Below are 23,627 nucleotides of genomic sequence, written 5' to 3' on the forward strand. Positions count from 1 at the left end.
TTACTAATTAACAATGACACATTAGAGAAGGTCTTCAGGGTTACAGTAATGTCTGTGTTTTCGGATAATAAGGGGTTTAAAGTGTTGAGAATTTATCTGCTCGGCTATAGGCCTATATAAATATACAGGCCTATAGTCTCGTACCTTGCCCAATTATTCGTAAACGAACAAGTTACTTGTTCCGTTCTGCTCGTGGATGTCCGTTCTCCTCGTGGACGTTCTGCTCATGGATGGCGGCTGCCCAGTGCTACTCGTAATATACCATCTGTCAACGTGCGTGTTTACTCGTACATTGCCTACATAAAGCATGTTGCTCGATACGTAAATGTGTATGCCTATATAATGTGCTTCATAATAACTCTATCTCCTCTTGAATTGTGCTCAAGTCCCTTGAAAATGTTGCCTTTAATTTAGTCCGAGAAAATATACCAATATATATAAGTATAGCCTACGTGTGTACAGGTATTTTTTTTTACACATTATACTATTATGTATAATTCTTTTGTTCATATGATATATATATATATATATATATATATATATATATATATATATATATATATATATATATATATATATATTGCCTTCAGCAGGGTGTGAGGAAAGAAGATGCTGTCCTCATAAAAGACGATACCAACATCCGTTACTTTATATCGAGAGCTTCTGTTTCATGTATATGGAATGAATGTTTATGTATTTATTTATTTGATTAATTGTCGTGTCATTCGCCGTACTCAACAATTTACGAATTACATGTATAATACTTCAAAATGGAAAGTTAGAAGCACCAGTGAATCTTACGGAGCCGTAAAAGTGACATGGTGAAAATGAAACTTTTGGAAGAGAAAACAAAAATACATGATGAAAAATTGACGGGGGGGGGGGAGGGATAAAACATGATGAAAAATACATTTTGGAAGAGAAAATATTTTTTTTAGCCCCCGAATTTAATGTCTGGGCCCCAAGATTAAAAGTCTGGGCCCCGAGTTTAAAAGTCTGGACCCCAAGTTTAAAAGACGGGACCACCACTTAATCGGCCAATCATAGGTCGTTTGCTATCAACAGCCAATATGGCAGCCACAGACGAGCATCTTTCACTAATAACTACATATTTTGACTAGGGTCTTACCATGCGATAAATAACTTGTATTTTAAATCAAGAACAAGATTGCAATGAGCCTAATCGACTTAGCAGGCCAAGTCCAGTCTGTTTAAAAAAAACTCTCAGCCGTCACGCTGCAGTGCTTGTGAACTATACATTGTACGTCCTTAATTGTTTGACGAGCATAATTAGGTCTATAGAGAAACAGCTGTGAACTAAAAGGAACAAAAGAAAATACCACTTGTTTTAGACGTACAATGCACTTCCCATATCAACGAGACAGCTTTTAAATAAACAGATTTCAAGAGGTATATATGGACTAAATAAATTATAATATATAGCATGCAGCCCCGCCCTTATATAATTGACTTCTTTCTGTCTTAGGTGCAACGGGCTAAATGTGAGACACCATTCGCATACGTTTTCTTATCCAGCCAGGGTAGAACTAAGGCGAGCTATACGTATGCGACCAATGGCCATAACTTTGTGTCAGATGTAAGAAGACGGCGGCGAAAAAGTTGGAATCTTATCGTTTATACGACTGTATTATTTGGTTGAATGTTTACTTTATGAATAATAATCAAAGATTTATTTATTTATTTGCTTCGTGTTTTACACCGTACTCAAAAATATTTCGCTTATACGACGGCGGCCAGCATTATGGTGGGTGGAAAACGGGCAGAGCCCGGGGGAAACCCACGACCATCCGCAGATTGCTGGCAGAAGTTCCCACTTACGGCCGGAGAGGACGCCAGCATGAGCTGGACTTGAACTCACAACGACCGCATTGGTCAGAGGCCCTTGGGTCATTACGCTGCGCTAGCGCGCTAACCAACATTTACCAACATTTAACCAACATGGACATTTAAACAAGGTGATACCGTCGTAATATGTGACCGAAATAATGGTCAGAGCGACGTTAAACCCCACGCAATGAAAACAATCAGAAAACATATTTAAAAATTCTGACACGTTCCCTTTTATTACAAAAATATAGCAATATAACAAAAGTCAGATCATTTGGATTTAAGAATGGCCGCCCATCGTGAAGTTGAAGATAATGTGCTCTCCTGAACGTGGGAAATAGTTACTCACGCCTGGAAAATAACAATTTACAAGTTATCAATTACATATGAATATTTCATTGTACAGGTCAGAATATTCGACAAAAGTATGGCGTACATTCTCATGTACATGGGGATCAAAGATATAGCCTGTGTCAATTTTTTGTAAATATTTTTTCACGAATATTTACTACCTTGGACGTTTTATCCGCTTTTCAATTACGCACTGTTTAAAAAAAATAAGAGGAAATAAATATCTAATAAAGAAAACAACACCAGGCAGAAAACCACACGGTATATGAACACTTGATTTAGTAATAAAATGTAACGAACTTAAAAGCCGGTCATTGAGTCAGTCACTGCGAATGTTGTAACCAAATGGAAAGTTGTTCAGTGGTTCCGTCAATACAGTCAGTATTATTATGTCTACAAGCCCAATAGTAAACCATGCCGTACGCGGGAAGGTCTTCAGCAACCTGCGAATGGTCGTGTGTTTCCCCGGGCTGTGCCCGGTTTCCTCCCACTACAATGCTGGCCGCCGTCGTATAAGTGAAATATTCTTGAGTACGGCGTAAAACGCCAATCAAATAAATAAACGAATAAATCAAACAGTCAACGTGTATGGTAAAGTGTATCCAAACGAAATGTCTCATGGTTTCATGAAGCTCACTTAGCTAAATAAGGTCTTAACTACTATGACAACGTATGTTGTAGAGATATAAAGTGCACTTAAATAAGTGCAACTTAATTCCTAGTACGCATCATGAAACCGGCTCCAATAAATCAAGCCGTATTGTCACGTGTTAGCACAGAAAAAGTTGAGCAGTGAGTCAATCAGTGTGGTTACGTGTAACCAAAGTAAAAGTGGGCCAATGAGTCAAGCAGTGTGGTCACGTCTAATTAAATTAAAATTGGGTCAGTGAGTCAATCAGTGTGGTTACGTGTAACCAAAGTAAAAGTGGGCCAATGAGTCAAGCAGTGTGGCCACGTGTAACCAAATTAAATTGGGTCAGTGAGTCAACCAGTATTGCCGGTTGTAACCAAAGTAAATGTGGGCCAAGGGATCAGTCAGTCTAGTCACGCGTAACCAAGGTAAAAGTGGGCCAATGAGTCAAGCAGCGTGGTCACGTGTAACCAAAGTAAATGTGGGCCAATGGATCAGCCAGTATAGTTACGTATAACCAAATTAAAACTGGACCAGTGAGTCAATCAGTATTGTCACGGGTAACCAAAGTAAAAGTGGGTCAGTGAGTCAGTCAATATTGTGACGTGGAAGCAAAGTAAAAGTAAATGTATACGTCATGAACAAACCGGTCAGTCTTACAGCCATGTCTACACGAGACAGACTTACCTTTCTGGAGAAAGATATCTGGTGCGCTAAGAAACTCCCAGAAGGTTTTGTCTTCCTCAAAGTTAGCCGACAACTTGTTTATGGTCGTGATGAAGTAACCGAGATTATGGTTGAAGTAATCAGCACTAAATCTGCAAAGAGGAAAAGAAAAATCAGAGTAAACGAATCTACAGAGTGTTAGTAATCCGACAGGTTGTGCCCACAACAATATGTTCTATATAATGTTGCAGTCATCATTGTACGATATATAAAACAATGAATTTCATACTATTTGCAATTAAATTAAAAATTTTCCACAAAATGGTTCACCACAATACATAAGCATATACATTACGCCCTCCCACCATAAAGCCGGTCGTATAAGTGAAATTTTCTTGAGTACGCCATAAATCCCAATCAAATAAATAAATCGAAATCATCTCAGATTTGAAGAATGAGTTGTTGTATATATGAATTTGCTTTCAGAGACGAAACATGCCTATATAATGTTGTAGAACACATGCAGTGCTGTGGTATCACGAAGTTAATTGCTTTATATGGTTTTAACCTGTATTCTCTGATGTTCGTGCATAAGAGCTTTGTCCTGCAATACAATTCAAATCACTTTTTCAGAAGAGTTATGTATACAAGTCAGAATTTCCCAATTATTAATTGAAAACTGAATTAGTCCTTCAGAAAAACGTCACCTCTTTAGAGTTTATTGATTTGTTTCATTAGAGTTTGAACGCCGTACTCAAGAATATTTCACTCATGTTGCGGAAGCCAGCATTATGGTGACCACAGCGATCGGACTGGTGAAAGGATTTGAGTCACTTGCACGTTACAAACAAAGAGACCAGAAAGGCCCTCTGTTAACCTTGAATGCGACATCCAAAACTAACATGTCAGACAATCGTTTGATGCTACCACCGTAACTCAACCAAAGTGTATTTAATAAAGATGTTAAAAGCGAGTGCGCTTGCTTTATTTGGTAGTTATGTTGAGTACTAAGCCCAGCGACTGGCATGTTAGTTACATGTATACAGGTAGTCGGGTACTACATGTTTACTAATAACACAGTCGTCAGGAGAGTATACATGCACCTAACCATCGGGGCTATTTATTGGAAGTTCTAAATCCAAGCCGCTGTATTTTAAAACATGTGCGTCCTTCACCTAAAGAGTTTTCGCAAAAGGTTTATAAAAGTTATAAAAGGATGTTTTTGAAGTAGGTATGCCTAATAAACAAATGCGACTGTCACGAAATATGACAATTCAAAGCCATGCGGTGGCCCGACAACATCTGTTGTACCTTGCCGATGAATGAGTAACATTTCGGATTTTACTTCGTATGTTTAAGCCCCCATTCGGAGAAAGAAGGTCGAACATTCACTAGTGCAGACAATTACAGGATATTCCGAACTAAGCCGGACCATCACGTAAGTGCCGCGCGAATCGTATACAAAAGACCTGTACCCGGGTGTGTCTTGGTAAAAGCAGAACCTCTTTACTCCAAGGCGTGCTAATATAAAAGAGGGCCAGTGGTTTTCCAGCACCGAACTGGTCTGAGAAACGGTGCCAATGACATGGGACAAAAAACATACAAATGACTAATGGTTTCCTTTCATACATTCATGCGTATATGCTTGTTTGACGACTTTTCAGACGGTATATAGTTTGGGGTCAACTTTTAAGGAAGACGCCTTAAAATTGAAAAGGAACATCTGACCGAATTTCTTTGGCCAGCAGAATTGTGTTCACCTTGTCGTCCGTGACACTGTTTTCATTTACAATATATATATATTAAATAACGTGTGGGTATACTGAAGACGGCGTCTTACTCAGCTATACGCGGATGGGATTACACAAAAACGAACCTGGAGTCATGCAGTATTTGAATAATATAGTGTATTTACAATGTACCTAGACTGAAAAGAGACGGTCGTGTCTTTGCAACCATCTCAAATATAATTCAGTTTATATATGCACCGCTCACCTGCAAACTTGGCTAAAGGAAACTTACATGTCGATTGAACATCCGCACAGAAGGGATATCTATAGCGGTGACGTTGACAACGAACAGAAAAAAGGCAGCGTCCAAGTCAACAAGTTCTCCGTGATCAAAATTTTATTATCAGCCAAGCAATAAAAAGCCTAAATTAATACCATCAATGTTTGAAATCAATAAATCTTTGCAATGTCCAAACAAACAACAGTTGTGTGGAATCGGACAACACCGTACGACCCGACCGCAATAAAATGCTTTCTCTGAAAGGCACGACGGTGCTTTCGCCATGGGAATATCGGTCGTTTTACCTGAAACTGCTGTTGGCGGTGGCAGCTCTCTCCATGACAGCCAGGAAGGGCTCTCTGCGGTAAAGCCGGAGGGTTTGCGTCATCTCAAACATGGGCTCCTGCAGGACGTTCCGGATAGTGTAGGTGACCGTTCTACGACGCCATGACCACCAATTCCACCTGGCAAGCATAACAGGCACATATTTATTACAATTTAGCTTTCTTTCTTTAAGTGTTTGGAGCTTTGCGTTTCAACACTGTGTTCTACAGTACAAGCCGCCAGATCCTGGCACCAAGCCGTATCCTAAATTCAGACTCTCGTTTCAACAGTACAGGTGTCCAATACATGGGAAATAATAAAGAACTAACTGCTTTTTGAATTAAAAAAAAAACATCTTGTGTGATTAATTTCCCATTATGAGCAATAGAATTCACCCAATAATCACTCCATTTTGAAATGATCGCTTTTTGAAAAAAGGTATTAAAGAAAACCCAGAGGAAAAGAAATACACGCAGCTTTCTTTCTGTCGCGATGGGTGTAAGTAGCCGATGGAGCGATGACCGCTCGTGCAAAATCATATATAGAGAACATGAAATAGTTAGGACACAGGTAACTGGCACGTGCACTTCCTGTTCTGAAAACAAACACAGACCGTGCTGTATTTTTGGTTAACTGCTTGATTAGACGCGCCAATCCTTATTTTAATCAGCAGAAACCGGATTCGAACATGCATATAAACCGATGAATAAATCTTGCCGAAGCTTTAGAGTATTTGTCGTCTGGTACCCCTAAATAAATGAAGTGGAAACTTTTAAATCTTTGAAAAGCCATTGGCCGAATGCTGAATCCAATATGTGAAAGCTATTTAGGTATATATACCCCATATATTCTGAACCGGGCCTGTAAAACACCAATCAAATAAATAAATAAATCAAAACAATTTGTTTATTCTTCTTATTGTTTATTACCTGATACGATGCCGGTAAGGTTTATGGACGTAGGAGACCAGAGTGTCCGATGTACCTCACCAACATTCGGCAATTTACTGGCGTACTTTTCATGAGTGATGCACAGATTTGGGCACAGTGCATGTAGGTGGAATATAATAGACTACAATACGGACAGTAGCGACTAGAGTGTGATATTGTTGGCAGATGGTCATATGTACTTGGTGAAACTTGGCTTGTTGTCAATTTACCTCAGTTTGTGGTATATGTTGTCAATTTACCTCCGACAGGGTTTTATTCTAACTATTCACCGACCATAGCAATTTGGCTTAGTCCGAATGGTGTAAAAAAATCAGTAAAGACATGTGGTATTAGGTTATAAACGACCGTTAGGCTGCAGAAACAGTCACATGAGCGTCGTCGATCAGTTATTGTCACAAAAGCACCACGAACATTGGGGACTGGGGAATGTACAAATTCCCTAAGACCGGACTTGAACCCCCATGTTGCGTTTACAAGCGATTGAAAAACAAGCGTTTTAACCACATGGATAAGACTCCACTTTCTCAGTTCAAGGCTTCAGCACCGAAATTTCACGAGTAATGGAGAAGGACTAAAGATATGTTCTAATTAAAAAGTCACATGCTTGTTAATGCTTTAGGCTATTAAAATGTTTTTCTTCTTGTACCTGGTGCCCAGCCAGTGGATATTTCACTTATACGATGGCAGCTGGCACTATGGTGGGAGGAAACTGGTCAGAGCCCGGGCGAACCTCCGGACCATCTACAGGTTGCTGTCAGACCACGTACGGTCGGAGAGGGAGATATGTTCTAAGCCATAAAAAGTTACATATGTTGATACTTTAGGCTATTAAAATGTATTTTCTGTTGTACGACATACGACCGCAGAGGAAGTCAGCATAAGCAGCACATATAAAATAATCAGAATTTTGTAAAAGGAAACAGTAGTTAAACACACTTACCTTCCGCCTTCACATGATGTGATCGCCCATACGCAGATCACTGCCAACAGGAATACAGTCTTCATCGTCTATCAGATACCAGGTTTTGTGTCTTGGAACAGATACTTGCTCGTCTCGCCCGCCTAGCTATCCTAGTGATCATTAACCAGGAAACACCTTATACTCACCTGCTGTGCCTGTCATAATGACGTCACAGGAGGCGACAAGCCATTGTCAGTGGGAAGGCCAATTCTCCGGCTGTGATGTGCATAAGACCCGGATGTGGAGGTATATCATGCCACGTAGAGACCCTATAGACTCTATATTAATGGGATATGTATATACACTGTCACAAATTACACTGAAATTTTACAGTGAAAAGTGCTGGCAGTTCTTTTCACTGTAGATTTACAAGACGTGCTGTTTAATATTTACACCCAAAATAGTAGTATATTTCCACTTATACCATTGTAAATGAATCAGTTAACTCCATTGCAAATTAACAAAATCTACATCCTACCAATCCAACAATCCTACAATCTACCAAGAAAACCAGTGTACATTTACAGCAAAGTGCGCTGTAAATGGCCAATCCGCTACAGTTACAGACAATGCCGTAAATACACATTGATTAGAGTAAAATTACACCACATAGGTGCAGAAATATGCAGGGAAATGGTGTAAAATATTTACAACATGATTTACTGTAACAATATACAGTGCTTCAGGCTGTAAATCTGCATTCAATTCTTACAGTGTAAATGTAGTTAATGACGCGTCACAATATATATGTATACCATTTAATTAGCTTAGAAAAGTGAAATATATAGACGATGCACATGTTAATCTCTGAATACAGTAACCGATCAACGTTTGACAGATCCTAATTTTTCTTTTTCATCCTCTTTTATATCTAAATTTCGTTCGATGGACACACTCCACGATGAGTGACCGGCTGGAAAACTAAACGGTTATGACACTTACATGACGTTTTTTTTTTTTGGAATACAGTAACCGATCAAATAATCAACGGACATTTCCCCAAAGCGACAAGATGGTCCGCACAGTCCTAACCACCGAGCATTCCCCAAAAGCTGCACGATGGTCCACACAGTCCTTACCACCAGGCATTTCCCAAAAGTGACACCATGGTCCACACAGTCCTAACCACCGAGCATTCCCCAAAAACGACTCGATGGCCCCAACAGTCTTAACCACCGGGCATTCCCCCAAAGCAACAAGATGGTCCCCACAGTCTTAACCACCGAGCATTCCCCCAAAACGACAGGATGGTCCACACAGTCCTAACCACCGAGCATTTCCCAAAAGTGACACCATGGTCCACACAGTCCTAACCACCGAGCATTCCCCAAAAGCGACACGATGTCCCCCACAGTCTTAACCACCGAGCATTCCCCCAAAGCGACACGATGTACCCCACAATCCTAACCACCAGGCATTCCCCAAAAACGACACGATGGCCCCCACAGTCCTAACCACCGGGCATTTCCCCAAAGTGACACCATGATCCACACAGTCCTAACCACCGAGCATTCCCCAAAAACGACACGATGGTCCGCACAGTCCTAACCACCAGGCATTCCCCAAAAACGACACGATGGCCCCCACAGTCCTAACCACCGGGCATTTCCCCAAAGGGACACCATGATCCACACAGTCCTAACCACCGAGCATTCCCCAAAAACGACACGATGGCCCCAACAGTCTTAACCACCGGGCATTCCCCCAAAGCGACAAGATGGTCCCCACAGTCTTAACCACCGAGCATTCCCCCAAAACGACAGGATGGTCCACACAGTCCTAACCACCGAGCATTCCCCAAAAACGACACGATGGTCCGCACAGTCCTAACCACCAGGCATTCCCCAAAAACGACACGATGGCCCCCACAGTCCTAACCACCGGGCATTTCCCCAAAGGGACACCATGATCCACACAGTCCTAACCACCGAGCATTCCCCAAAAACGACACGATGGCCCCAACAGTCTTAACCACCGGGCATTCCCCCAAAGCGACAAGATGGTCCCCACAGTCTTAACCACCGAGCATTCCCCCAAAACGACACGATGGTCCACACAGTCCTAACCACCGAGCATTTCCCAAAAGTGACACCATGGTCCACACAGTCCTAACCACCGAGCATTCCCCAAAAGCGACACGATGTCCCCCACAGTCTTAACCACCGAGCATTCCCCCAAAGCGACACGATGTACCCCACAATCCTAACCACCAGGCATTCCCCAAAAACGACACGATGGCCCCCACAGTCCTAACCACCGGGCATTTCCCCAAAGTGACACCATGATCCACACAGTCCTAACCACCGAGCATTCCCCAAAAACGACACGATGGTCCGCACAGTCCTAACCACCGGGCATTCCCCAAAAACGACACGATGGTCCACACAGTCCTTACCACCGGGCATTACCCAAAAGCAACACGATGGCCCCCACAGTCTTAACCACCAGGCATTCCCCAAAAACGACACGATAGTCCACACAGTCTTAACCACCGGGCATTTTTCAAAAGTGACACCATGATCCACACAGTCCTAAGCACCGAGCACTCCCCAAAAGCGACATTGTGGCCCCCTGCACAGTTCACAGACAGCATACAGAACGGTCGTTTTCCTTTTAAAGACGCAGTGGTGGCTATCCAAGAACGTTCTCCAAAAGCACAGAAACTACGGCAGAACCCGAGTGCAGTACGGAGTATTCCCCTATAAATAGCCATGGTGGTTAACAGTGTATACTCTGAGATGCAGAGCATTCTATTAATTTATGCCGATCCTAGCTTTCCTAAATTTGTTTCGTAAAAAAGGTGTGAAAACTGCGATAAACACGATTAAGTCAGATAAATACATACATACATACATGCATCAGCTAGACGGTCACTGAGAGTGAATTCAGTTCCAGCCATAGCAGCTGTAGTCTTTTCTCATTCTCCCAACACTTGATTAACCAAACGTTGGATCTCCAAGCCAAAGACTCGATAAATTCAGCAAAAAAGCTTAAAGCGAGAATTTACTAATCAGCTCATAAACATGTCCAAATAATAGGTTTTGTGACTGATCAACCAGCCAGTAGCGCAACCAGATAATACACAGTAGTGCGTTTGTGTGCTTTTGCGCTGCAGAGTTCTCTCCCCTATTCTGTGTCAATTCTGAATCACGGCTCTACTTTCCGTTGATAAAAACATCTGTAGCGAAATTTAAAATAATTAATGAATGACGTTAATTATCACTCGAGAGTTTGGCGATTTCTACTGCCATCATCAAGCTGGGGAACTCTTAGTGACAGCTAAATTCAATTTCAATTCAGACTGGATTCAATATATACATATGCACATTTGTTGATAATTCATAAACGTCCTTTCACGGCCGGATATAAGTAGCAAAGCATAACTTTAAGAGTAATGTTCTACTGATATCTCCGCAATGAGCTTACTCTTTGTAACTCATAGTATATATGGCGTACAACATTTACATACTTCAAACCACAAACTCCCGCAGGGTCATATAAATGTATATCATAAAGTAATTTGTTTATAGGGTTATATAGATAATAATTTTAATAATTTTGTATACCTACCGCTACGGTTGACATTAATATTCATTAATAATTTTGTGTTTTTTTACGCTGTGCTCCAGAGATGTTTTACTTAAATAACAGTGATCAAGCCACAAACCACACATATATATGTATATAGGTATATGGGGAACCGATCCGAGTCGAAACCACTCTGTCATGTATAAGTGCATGGGAGGACCGATCCGAGGCGAAACCACTTTGTCATATATAGGTGCATAGGGGATCCGATCCGAGGCGAAACCACTTTGTTCTATACAGGTGCCTTGGGGAACCGGTCCGAGGGGAAACACTTTGTCATATGTAGGTGCATGGTGGAGCCGATCCGAGGCGAAACCACTTTGTTATATATAGGCGAATGGGAAACCGAACCGAGGCGAAACCACTTTGTCATATACATGCGAATGGGGAAACCGATCCGAGGCAAAACCGCTTTGTCATATACAGGCGCATGGGGGAACCGATCCGAGGCGAAACCGATCCGAGACGAAACCACTGCCCTTGGTCATGTACCTGACAAAACACAAGCAAAGTTGTATGCACGTACCGCGCCATGCAGGAATCGCATCATGGATTCGACCATACAACTCATTGCTTGCCAAGGTGGCGTTAATAATGTTACAATCATTCATAAACCATTGTAAATATAATGCTGTACAGGAGAACACATTGCAGACATTTTTAGCTTATATCTTTTAATCATAGCCTATATACACTCAAAAAAATAATCTGTTAATTTAAACAGAAAGTGTGTTGTCCTGAGTGATGGTAGAATGCATACCGCTTTTGCAGCATATTGTTCTGTTAAATATAAAACTCATATTCTATTAATCCAACATAAAGATTCTATTAGACTAACAGGATTATTCTGTTGAATATGAACACAGTGTTCTGTTTATGTACACAATTTGTTCGACATATAAGAGGGACTCCGATGTATATATATATATATATATATATATATATATATATATATATATATATATATATATATATATATATATAATATATATATATGTATATATATATATATATATATTCTTTACTGTCAGTATGTAAAAGACCTGATACGGTAAGGCGAGAAGCGGCCGAAGAGAGGTGCGATACATTCAAAATCCCAACACAATTTCTCTAAATTTCCATATCAGAAGTATAAATCTTGGTTGAAGCACCCATAAAAGTTAAATGGCCATAAAGAAATGTTTACACGCCAATTTTTTCGTTCAAACGAGGCATTGTGTTTTTTAGTTTGCAGTATGAAGATCACGTTAAGCAGATAATATCTTTACTGAAACTTTCATGTGTGTATTTCTGCGTGCTGTCAAAGTTATTTGGTTAACGTAACGTCTTCGTATGTAAAACATAAACTTTATAATGTGATCAGTTATGTAATATTTTGCTAAGTCTATATCCACATTTCTGCAATAATATGTCAGGCAACCTCCATACTACAGTGGGCTAACGAAGTTGGTGTTAAACGGGGGTTGCACCTGAAGGAATAGTTCCAGTCTTTGTAGGCTATCTTTTTATTTCTTCTTTGCAAACATAATTTTTGTGTGAGTAAAGATATAAATGGGCAATCTTGGCATTACCTAAGTGTTATTATGAATTAGAGTGTTTAAGTTATGGTATTGCCTTAACATTTGCAACTATAGTGGAATCATACAGTGCATGTTTGGAGTTTTTACATTTGATTTATTTATTTATTTGTTTGGTGTTTTATGCCGTACTCAGGAATATTTCATAAATTTACAACGGCGGCCAGCATTATGGTGGAGGAAACCGGACAGAGCCCAGGCAAAGCCCACGACTATCCGAAGGTTGCTGACAGACCTTCCCATGTACGGCAGGAGACGAGAGCTTTACCAGTCGCATACTTTTCATGTAACAAGAAAAGAAGAGTAAAACAGACCTGAAAAAAGAAGTATCCTTACGTGCGTGTCAGTACCTGTCACATACAACTCAAGTGAGTTTCGCTACTTGTGGTGTACACTTTCTCGCACTGTGACCGATTCTCGTCTTACCGTACCAGGTCCTTTAGCATAAATGTAACATGCGCTTCAGAATGCATTACTATTGTTTACTTCTTTTTCACGTTCATGCATTGTATCTGCATGACTGACTGCAAATGACTTCTATAAATTTCTCAAAATTCAGTTTCACACTAATTCAAGTCTCTGTTCAGTGGCACTGGTGGATATTTTATTTTAGTTTGCGAAACTGTGTGCAGTATGTTCATTTCGTCATCACATCGATCTAAACGCGTACAAAAAGGGGAATCCAGAAAAAGCCCTATCGCCCTATACATATAGCCAGTCAACGTTCGTAGTAACTAAACGTAAAATGTAGGAGCCAACACTGTTAAATGTTGCACCGCACAAATTTTGAAGTTGCAGCATAATTTAGATTACGAGATTTTTAACATTAATAAATAATGTCGAATAACACAATATCTACACTCTTAAAATCTGACATAAGATATTATAAATGTTTTTCCTCTTTCAACTCTGTCAAATTGTTAGGTTTATCATAAATAAAGCTATAACACTTCACTTGTAAGAAGGTATACTTCTCTCCAGGATGCATCCACGTAGTTAAAACGACAACACTAATAGAAAAGCTAAAATTGAGAAATTTCAGCATACCTCATTTTAGATGGTTGGAATATATATTGTGTATTGTGGGGGGGGGGGGGGGGGGGAGCAGGAACTGGGCGCAAGGGGCCGAAAAACCAGGGGGCGGGGGGTGGGGTCAGTTCATGTCTCAAACCTGTATAATGTATAATTGCTTCTGTAAAAATAGTTAAACGGCATGACCAAACAAACTTATATTTAGACTTGGAATTTTCCTCCGCAGGCTTTCCTACTAAAAAGTGTTGTGGGCAGGTACAAGTTTATTTTGCTTTTTTTAAATCATGGTGGAGCCATGTACTGTATCAGTTCCTCCATTCAATGTTTGTCTTATTAAACTTACTTATCATTCTGCTTATATAGAGAAGAGATTGCTTGACTCACAGACTTACAGTAGTCAGGTAGCCTATAGATATGTATGTGTTCAGAGCTATATATAGGTTTACTGTTATGTTTTATGAATTGCGACATATACGGAGGTAGGCCATAAATAGATATAGCCCTGGCTAAATCGCCTAAAGCGTGTACTTACGTGTTTTCCGGCAAAGTTGATATAGAATCCTGACTAATGAGCTAGATCACATGCTCGAATCCAAGCGCTTTCTGGTTCCGTTGCATGTGACTCTTAAGTCAGGGCCCAGTTGTTCAAAAGTGTATTAGCTAATACTTGTATTAAGTCATATTTTATATAAAGATTTTAGCCAAATTCAGCAGCTAAAATTAGAGCACAAAAGAAGCAGAAGGACTAAACATAAAGTTATGTCTAGTATTAAGTCTTAGAAGAGTTTTGAACAACCGGCAGGAGATTTTATTAAACTCAAAAGCAAAACTATATCAAAATGTCATACTGGCAACATTATTTAATGTTTAAAAGGCCCATGTTAAATGCCGTAAAAGTTTGGAGCCCAACATTTTAATGAGTTACGTCTTGCAGTGATTGTTTGCAATTAAGTTATAAAATAATGTTACAATATAGATTGTTAATTTACATTTATCTGGAACAATGAGACATCTGAAAGTGTTAATTTGACGTTAACAGGATTAATTAGATACAGAATCTTACTTTTTACCCATTTTGTGAGGTGTTAGTTTCTAAAAATTTGGAAAGAATTACCTGACATTGTACATGTAAATGCTTTAATTCTGTCCTCCATCACTGCGAAAATGTTTGATTTAAACAAGTTTAAATGCTATAGTTTAAAGAGAGTACAACCTACGTATATCGCTAGCGAAGGGTGCATTAATGGATTTGCAGTACTCAACGCTGATAGCCTAGTTATGTGACCAAAATCTTGAGTAGGCCTACCACACGTTACAAACATGAAAAAGTTCAGTAACCGAACAACGTTAAATAAGAAGCGAGATCATTTAGCTCGCGAATTTTCAGTTCAGTAGATAAATAGATAACTGTGGGTTCCCACCGGGCTCTGCCCTGTTTTTCTCCCACCATAATGCTGGCTGCCGCCGTATATGGGCAAAATTCTTAACAGCAATCAAACAAGTAAGTAAATAGGTCTGATTGTCTAGGCTGTCTACATGACAGGAATATTTTTGCTTTCTTGTTTTTAAGGATGAATATATTTATCCTGTTATCAGTATTTAAAGAAGTTTTTGTTTAGATCTGTTGTAATATTTTATAGAAAAGCCAGCACGCTAGAAGGTACAGTAGGCCTATGTAGTGTCTCGATATTCAGTCCTGTATCTTAATCCCATGCAGACTGAGCAGAATCTGCTCTCGGAACGGTTGGTGAATAGCCTTTTTTGTCAACAGGGAAGAGCTGTTTTTTTTTTCTTAAATACATGCAGATATGATGCACAGAGCTATATTTACTTTAATGGTAGATTCAATAGCCCGGAACAGGTGTGCTAACGGACAAATCTAGTTCGCAGCTACACCTGCTCGTTGCGGTGCCCACGTGTGTCAATATCCGAGAACATTCCAAGTTGTTCTCCTCTCAGAGTACACTAATTCACAATTGTCACAGCGAGCAGACTGACTCGGTTATATTCGGTTGTTTACGGCGAGGAAATGACGTCAGGAGAATGTTCCCGAACGTTCGACGGCGCGCTGGAAGTGACGACGAGAATATTTAGATTAGATGCACAGTGGCAACCGTCAGAGTAAGTTGTGCAAAACTGAGCGAGAAGAATATTTGAGAATACTACCCAACCTAAAGCTACTACCAGGCAGACGTGTGCCTGTTGGGACGTAAATATGGGGAAAGATTATTACAAAATTTTGGGCATCGACAAAGGAGCCAACGACGATGTTATCAAGAAGGCGTATCGGAAAATGGGCCCTCAAATACCATCCGGACAAGAATAAGTCCCCGGGGGCTGAAGACAAATTCAAGGAGATTGCTGAAGCGTTCGATGTCCTGAGTGACTCAAAGAAGCGGGAGATATACGACAAATACGGCGAGGAAGGATTAAAACAGGGGGCCGGTGCACCCCCTGGAGGTGGCAATCCTGGCGGACCGCAAACCTACACTTTCCAAGGAGATCCCCACGAAACATTCAGAATGTTTTTTGGTGATGAAAACCCATTCGGAAGCTTCTTTTCGTTTGGTGGCGGTCCTGGCATGTCAGGCGGTTCCAGGACCTTCCGTTTCGGCCCTGGTGGTGGACAAGAAGATATGGAAGTGGACGACGACCCGTTCGCAAGCTTCGGCGGTTCTCACGGCATGCACGGGTTCCAAAGTCGAGGTCCACGGATGGGAAACAGACCAAAGAAGCAGGACGCCCCGATCACAAGGGACTTGCAAGTGTCATTAGAGGACATATACAAAGGATGCACCAAGCGACTGAAAATCACCAAGAAGGTGATCGGTTCCGATGGATCGGTGAGATCAGAGGATAAAGTACTGACAATTGAAGTGAAGCCAGGCTGGAAAGCCGGCACCAAGATCACCTTCCCCAAGGAGGGAGACCAAAGGCCTAACAGTGTGCCAGCAGATGTTGTGTTTGTGATCAAAGACAAACCTCATCCCACGTTTGTACGGGATGGTAGTGACTTGAGGTACAAGGCCAAAATAACTCTCAGAGACTCTTTGTGTGGAACAACACTTCAAGTACCAACTATAGACGGAAGGACCATTCCTTTGCGGCTGACTGAGGTGATTAAACCATCCAGTACGAAGAGGATACAGGGGGAGGGGTTACCAATGCCTAAACAACCAAACAGGCGTGGTGATCTTATTATCGAATTTGACATTAAATATCCAAGTTCTTTATCAACCAATGTGAAGGAGATTTTAAGTGATTGTCTACCAAGATCATAGCATATAGGAACAGTGTAATTTAAGAATGACGTTTATTTAAGTTGATATTTTGTACCTCATTTGAATTTTGTTGGAGTGATGCGATGTACACTTGGTACATATGTCAAGCCCAGGCTGTGGTGATGTGTTGTGTACAGTATCCCACTTGCTGAACAGTTTTGCACATTGTAATTAATGTGTTAGGCATGGATGAACAGTTCCTTTGAGGACAATGACTACAGCAGTGCCTGCCAAGTATTATTTCAAATTATGTGGCATTGAAATAACTAATTTATGTTGAATATATGAGATTGCTTGAGGTACAGGATTAAAACCTATGAGTTAAAATTTGTGTAGCAATGTTTGTTTATGGGATTTATGAATATCAGTATCCCATCACAAAGATTTCGAACAAGTGTTTAAACACATTTATGTTACCATTACTGAAGTCATTAAACATGTTTTATGTGTCACACCTGTAAAGGAAAAAAAATCCCCTTCAAAATTTTGTTTGTCCACCTGTAAGATCAAGATATTATTTTGTGCTTAAGATAACAGTAAAAAGTTAAATCAAATAATTTAATTTAAGGTTCACAAAGCAATTGTCATTTGCCAGAGAAAATGTTTTACAAGAAGATCAGTTACTGATAATCTCACAGCTTATGTGAAAATGTCCAAACAAAACAAGGATCCTGATGTTAATTTTAATGGGAAAGTAAACCAATGATTTTGTATCAAAAACATTTCAAGATTAGTTGATTGTCAGATTGTATAATTGTTAATAAAATTGAGAGTGTACATCGAATTTCAAACAATGTGTACTGTAAGATTGCGTTGACTGTGTAATTGTATATAATAGGCTTTAAGTATTTCATCTTGAATAATTCTTTGAAGTGTAAACTGCATGTTATCTAAAGAACTTGAAGCCTTACTGCTGTAGCAGACTTTCCTCTAGTTTGATAAGTAATATGTGATCACTGAGAATATGGCTTAATTGTGCAGTTTTCACGTCTTGGGCTCTAAGTAAGAGCATTGAATTAGTCTGCTAATGGCCAGTGGTCAGATTTGGTTTCATTGACCTAGTAACAGTGGTTTGAAATTTGGATTAAGAGTTGCTCATTTAGAGTGAAAACTCCTGGGGCAGTAAACCTGATCCCAAAGTTCTGCCAAGACGTTAGTCATCTCTATACACTATTTGAGGTCTCTGTTGCCATGGAGATACAGCGTGATGCAGTACAGAAGTTTATTCATAGACATTGAAGGCTTGTAAACAAGCTTAGTTGAGCAGAGTGTCTTGAGTGGAGAAGTGGTCTTAATATGGTAGAATAGTCTGACAAACTCAGTAGATTTATGCAGAGTTGTTTCCAGATGGGTAATTGACTTGTGAATGATATGTATTGTTTTACTAGCTGGTATAGTTATAACAAGCCCAACAAACAAAGAAAAAAAAGGAAATTTATCTTTAGTACAGCAAATGTTGCTTCAACAATCATAATTTTAGGACATCTCTGCTGTTGAGATAAATGACTCATCAGCTGATATTGCCAGGAAACACACATTTACCCTCTACTAAATGTATAAAAACAGAGACAGGAGAGAGTGAATAATGCCTGGCATTGAAGGAGAAATCTGGGAGTGGAAGGGTGGAACTGTACGGAAGAAACCAGATGTTTCATCACTACATGTGAAATTGTGCAAATTAACTGGTTTGCTTGCTACAGGTGGGCATGGTTGTTTTTATTGATGTCTGTACGGGGATGGAGGAGTATACATGTTGTTGTAGTATGCAGCCAGTAGTATTCATCTGGATTTCTTGGATTGACTCGTATAAATATAAAACATCCAAGTCACCCATTGGTCTATAACCAAAGCTTCGAAGTCAGTTTGACCGGCCCGGATAGCACAGTTGGTAGAGCGTCCGCTTCGGGACCGGTAGATCCAGGATCAATCCTTGGTCGAGTCACACCTAAGACTTTAAAAGAGGAAGTTGTAACTTCCTCGCTTGGCGTTCAGCATGAAGGGGATAGTGCAACGACTGGTTGACCCGTATCAGTATAATGGCTCGGGCGGGGCGGCTTACTTACCTTCGGTAAGTCGTCTCAGTGATGCAGCACTAAATAAAAGAGCGGTGGAAATCCGTCCTGCAACAAGGAGGCACATTACACGTGCATGCACCCTAATGATTCCTTCGTCGTCATATGACTGAAAAATTGTTGAGAACGACGTTAAACCCCAAGCACTCACTCACTCACTCGAAGTCAGTTTGTGTAACTTGACGTGGAAAAGATGTCATTTCAGTGGTGCTCGAAATTTAATTTCGTCGTCATATGACTGAAAAATAGTTGAGTATGACATTAGACACCAAACACTTCCTCGAAATTTGATTCGTGCGAGTGGTTGACAGTGTTGAGCAATTGCTGTTATCAGTTGTGAGATGTCTGCACCCACAGTATGGTGTGGTCATCAGGCATATCACAAGTTGCTACTTCATGATGAAATGGGCCCCAGATGTTTGGAATTCCTGTTTTTTACGAACTTCTAAATTAAATGGGAGAATATTATACACGGAAACTGCAGCAGCCGGTTAAAGCCTTTTTTAACGGCTGAATTATTTGATTATTATTTAACGCCATACTCAAGAATATTTCATTTGTGTGAAGGAATTGAATATCAACATCTCAGGATGTTTTATGTGGATTCAGCAGTACCGGTATCAAACCTGGAACGGGTTCTATGTAGCTCTGGGATGAAGATTATTGTATGTGTAACTACAGATTGTAAATGGCATGATGTGCTGCATGACCTGTTACCTTGGTTGCATTTAATTCACTGAATCTATACCTTAATCAAGAACTGTTTTATTCTCTGTAAGGATTTCAACGGATTTCCGCTACACTAAAAGCAGGATTTATGTGGCTGCGGCATGTAAAGTGATAATATCCAGGGTGACCAGCTTTAAAAATATGGCATAAAGCATGTAAGTTAAAATATTCACTACAGTTAGTTTATTCTAGAATTGTGAAGATCTGTGCATGTGAATGTGTGTTGTAACTGCAGAAGCCCAGATGATACCTTGTGATCCACGTGTTGTAAACAGCTAGAACTGGGTTATCAGGTGACCTAGCTATTTGCTTACCCCAGGGGCTGTGGATGATTATGTTGACAGGCAGGAATCTAGGCACTCTGGAAAATTCTGCCGGTACTGCTAGCTTTTATATTTCTCAGCTCAACGATTACAGGATATAGGTCGCAGGCTGTTTTTGTAAGCAGGCCTATGGCACAAAATGTTCTGGAGAATTCTCAGCTGATTTTGTGTGCAGAATTGATTTTCATAGCCAGCCTATGGCTATCTTAGACACATGTTGGAACTAGGCATCCTCACACATGCTCAACGTGAAATGGGACACTCCTGTAGTTTGACATGATGGTTGTTACCGTTTCAGGCCGACAGGGACAGAGGTTTCACCAAGCTACCTGAATTCTGTAGTGACCACAGAAAATGCATACAAGATCTAACAGAGACCTTTACTTAGAAGTTTAACGCATAACTTGTAACTTCAAACTAGAATCACAGGTTACAAGATGAACTACTAACTAAAGGTCTACATTATCTCGAGGTTGGGAGCCCCAACAACACTGAAGAGCTACATGTAAGCTATTTTGAAGCAGAGTTGTCAGTAGGCTTGAGCAGTTCATGGCAGGCTTCAGTTGGGCTTGGCACACATGTAGAGGTAATTATATGACAATCCAAAACTTCATTTCTGTATGCGAAAACTACTGTGTCCTGCATTGAACCATTCAGCAAATGATGTGTATGTATGTAGGTCTAGCACTGAACTAAAAGGTACCAATACCATCTTCAATCTTTTCGCATATGGTAGAGCAACTTTCAGAGCAGTTCACGCACATTTATTAATTTGATTTTGGAGATAAACTACTATTAGTTGGATTGGCCAATTTCAGGGCTTCACAAAAAGTATAATGTGGTCAATCTACACAGAATAATGCCTTAAGAAATATGCTTGAATAAACGCCTTGCAAACATGCGAAAAGATTGAAGAATTACAGTAGTATATATACATGAATAAATGTATGTCTCTGTCAACTTTACGATGTTACAAAAATGCAGACATCGTATAATGTTGTCTCAGTTAATAGTTAATCTGCATTGATTGATTTATTTATTGATTACTGTTTAACACTAAGCCTATGTACAAGAATTTTCCACATCATCATACCAGATCTGGTTTATGGATGGAGGAAGATGTAATGAACCACTGACCTTCAGCAGGTAACTGACAAACCTCCTGACTTAATCTTCTCGAATTTTCATAAAGTCAGTATACATGTACATGTAATGGGGAGGCAGCAGGTTACATGAACAATGTTACAACGTAGCTACTATAACGTCATCTTGCCTTAAATCTGACATCTAAATGAGCTGAGAAAAAACATCAGAATCCTGTGGCTGGGCGTTGGATTTGGCCCCATTGCACGGAAATTGGTTTCAGTGTGAAGGAGGTCAGGTGGAAGGAAATAGTCCCTTTGAACACCTGTGGCTGGGCGTTGGATTTGGCCCCATTGCACGGAAATTGGTTTCAGTGTGAAGGAGGTCAGGTGGAAGGAAATAGTCCCTTTGCACACCTGTGGCTGGGCGTTGGATTTGGCCCCATTGCACGGAAATTGGTTTCAGTGTGAAGGAGGTCAGGTGGAAGGAAATAGTCCCTTTGAACACTACATTTAAACATGTAAGTGACGTGAGCAGTAATCATGCTGCCGAAATCAGGATTAGAACTCGAACCTTTATTATTGGTTGTCAAGCTGTTTATGAATAGGCATGCTCCACCTGCACTCATACTTATACATAATTATGAGTGGGGTAAATGTCCTAAAATTATACCCCAAAAGCACAATATTAGAGGCAAAAACATGTCATAATACAACCTACATTCCAAGCATGCCTCAAAACACCTTCTGTAAGATCAACTCTCAGAACTCTCAGATTCAGACAAAATGTGCAAAGTCCTGGGTGAAAGTTCAGGTCATTTACCATAGGTCAAAACAAAAACAAACATCAGTTAGAATAGGTCAGGTACAAGAATTTATTCAACTATACAGTACTTTTTGCAAAATGACAACCATGTAAAACATTCAATGTTCAAAGATAGCATCCGTGCTGTGATACCTGTACTCCATATGACATTGCAATACGTAAAACTTACCTATGGCAGAGGAATTCTCAGTTCTCTCGTTTGTTGTCAAATTAAATCAAATGTTCACCTAGTATAACAGAAATGACTGTGTCCAGAATCAGGACAACTGAAGTCCTTTTGTTGGATTTAGTAAAAAAAATATTATTCCACAAACATGAACTGGAGATATTCAGAAACGAAACCAGGTTGCGTTCAAGCACATAGCTATTGCCATCTGTTAACCACTGCCTCTGTACCTGGATACCAGCCAGGCTGGGAGACTTGGCTTGGCTTTCTCTGACATTTTACTCAACACCTGGCAAGTGTTAGACATGAGGTAATAAAGATGTATTGACGTAAAACGTGAAGAGCTGCCTGGCTTAAACGTAGAAAACTGGCAAGTGAGCTCATATATGTGTATCCATAGGCTTAACTGGAGACGAGTGAATCAGGGGCCGGTTTCACGAACCATACTTAGTGTTAAGTTGCCCTTAACTAAGTGTACTTTATATCTACAACATCTCTACATTGTCATGGTAGTTAAGAGCTGACTTAGCCAAGTGAGCTTCATAACTTCAGCAACAGGCCTAGAGACATGTCGTGACAAATATCATTTATCATGACCACAGGTGCGTGTGTACAATAATATGTAAACCACCTGGGTTTTGCCAAAAATTACAAACGATTACGACAAATGTAACCTGCACATCAGGTAGAAGATACTGATTTATTTTGTCTATTTCTTTTAGCCAAACAGATAAGCAGGTCCTGTCACTACATACATGTATACCAGTACTGTAAATTGTCAGCCTTTTCAAGCACTTTTTCCAGTGGAATTTACGCATACAATTATGATGAATAGACGACACCAAAAATGATTCACTTGTGTCAACAAAAATGCAAGCTTCATAAAACTGTGCAGATTATTTCTCTACACTCCATAGTTTTCTCAAGCTGTTTCAAAATATTGTTCACAGTAGTGGTTGAAAAATTAGGTTAGTTACATGAACCACTACCGGTACTGACAGTTTTCGAGTAACAGTGTTTTTTTTTTTAATCTTTGACAAGATAAGGCATTAGGTTTATTTGAAACAGCCACGATTGTATCAGATGTCAGAAATGTGCCTCTACATCACAGACTTCACTGGTCACTAACACATTCCAGTAATCATGATTTCTAACCAGTGGTAAACAGGACCATATGAACAACATAAAACAACGTATTCTGTTTGAGTAG

At 40.1% G+C, this 23,627-nt stretch overlaps 2 protein-coding genes across 2 annotated transcripts; one reads left to right on the plus strand and one right to left on the minus strand.

Annotated features, from left to right (window-relative positions):
• Positions 1–2,057: 2,057 nt before the first annotated feature.
• On the minus strand, positions 2,058–7,878 carry LOC135470037 (uncharacterized). The gene is made up of 4 exons (XM_064748739.1): positions 7,721–7,878; positions 5,812–5,970; positions 3,518–3,648; positions 2,058–2,199 (listed from the first exon to the last, which is right to left on the minus strand). The coding sequence occupies exons 1-4, from the start codon at positions 7,783–7,785 to the stop codon at positions 2,129–2,131; spliced, it is 426 nt and encodes a 141-aa protein (XP_064604809.1). The 5' UTR covers positions 7,786–7,878; the 3' UTR covers positions 2,058–2,128.
• An 8,142-nt stretch (positions 7,879–16,020) lies between these two features.
• Positions 16,021–17,535, plus strand: LOC135470123 (dnaJ homolog subfamily B member 4-like). The gene is given in 2 exon segments (XM_064748881.1): positions 16,021–16,234; positions 16,236–17,535. Coding segments are annotated over 2 exon segments (1,065 nt in total). The 5' UTR covers positions 16,021–16,153; the 3' UTR covers positions 17,220–17,535.
• The last annotated feature ends 6,092 nt before the right edge of the window (positions 17,536–23,627 follow it).

This window comes from Liolophura sinensis, chromosome 7 (assembly GCF_032854445.1).
Source record: "Liolophura sinensis isolate JHLJ2023 chromosome 7, CUHK_Ljap_v2, whole genome shotgun sequence".
Lineage (NCBI taxonomy): Eukaryota > Metazoa > Mollusca > Polyplacophora > Chitonida > Chitonidae > Liolophura > Liolophura sinensis.

Excerpts from the sequence above, each read along its gene's own strand:
- LOC135470037 (XM_064748739.1), bottom strand. The coding sequence starts at position 7,785 with ATGAAGACTGTATTCCTGTTGGCAGTGATCTGCGTATGGGCGATCACA. Across the intron at positions 5,971-7,720 it reads ACATCATGTGAAGGCGGAAG|GTGGAATTGGTGGTCATGGC; the intron begins GTAAGTGTGTTT and ends TATGCTTGCCAG. Across the intron at positions 2,200-3,517 it reads AGATATCTTTCTCCAGAAAG|GCGTGAGTAACTATTTCCCA; the intron begins GTAAGTCTGTCT and ends GTTATTTTCCAG.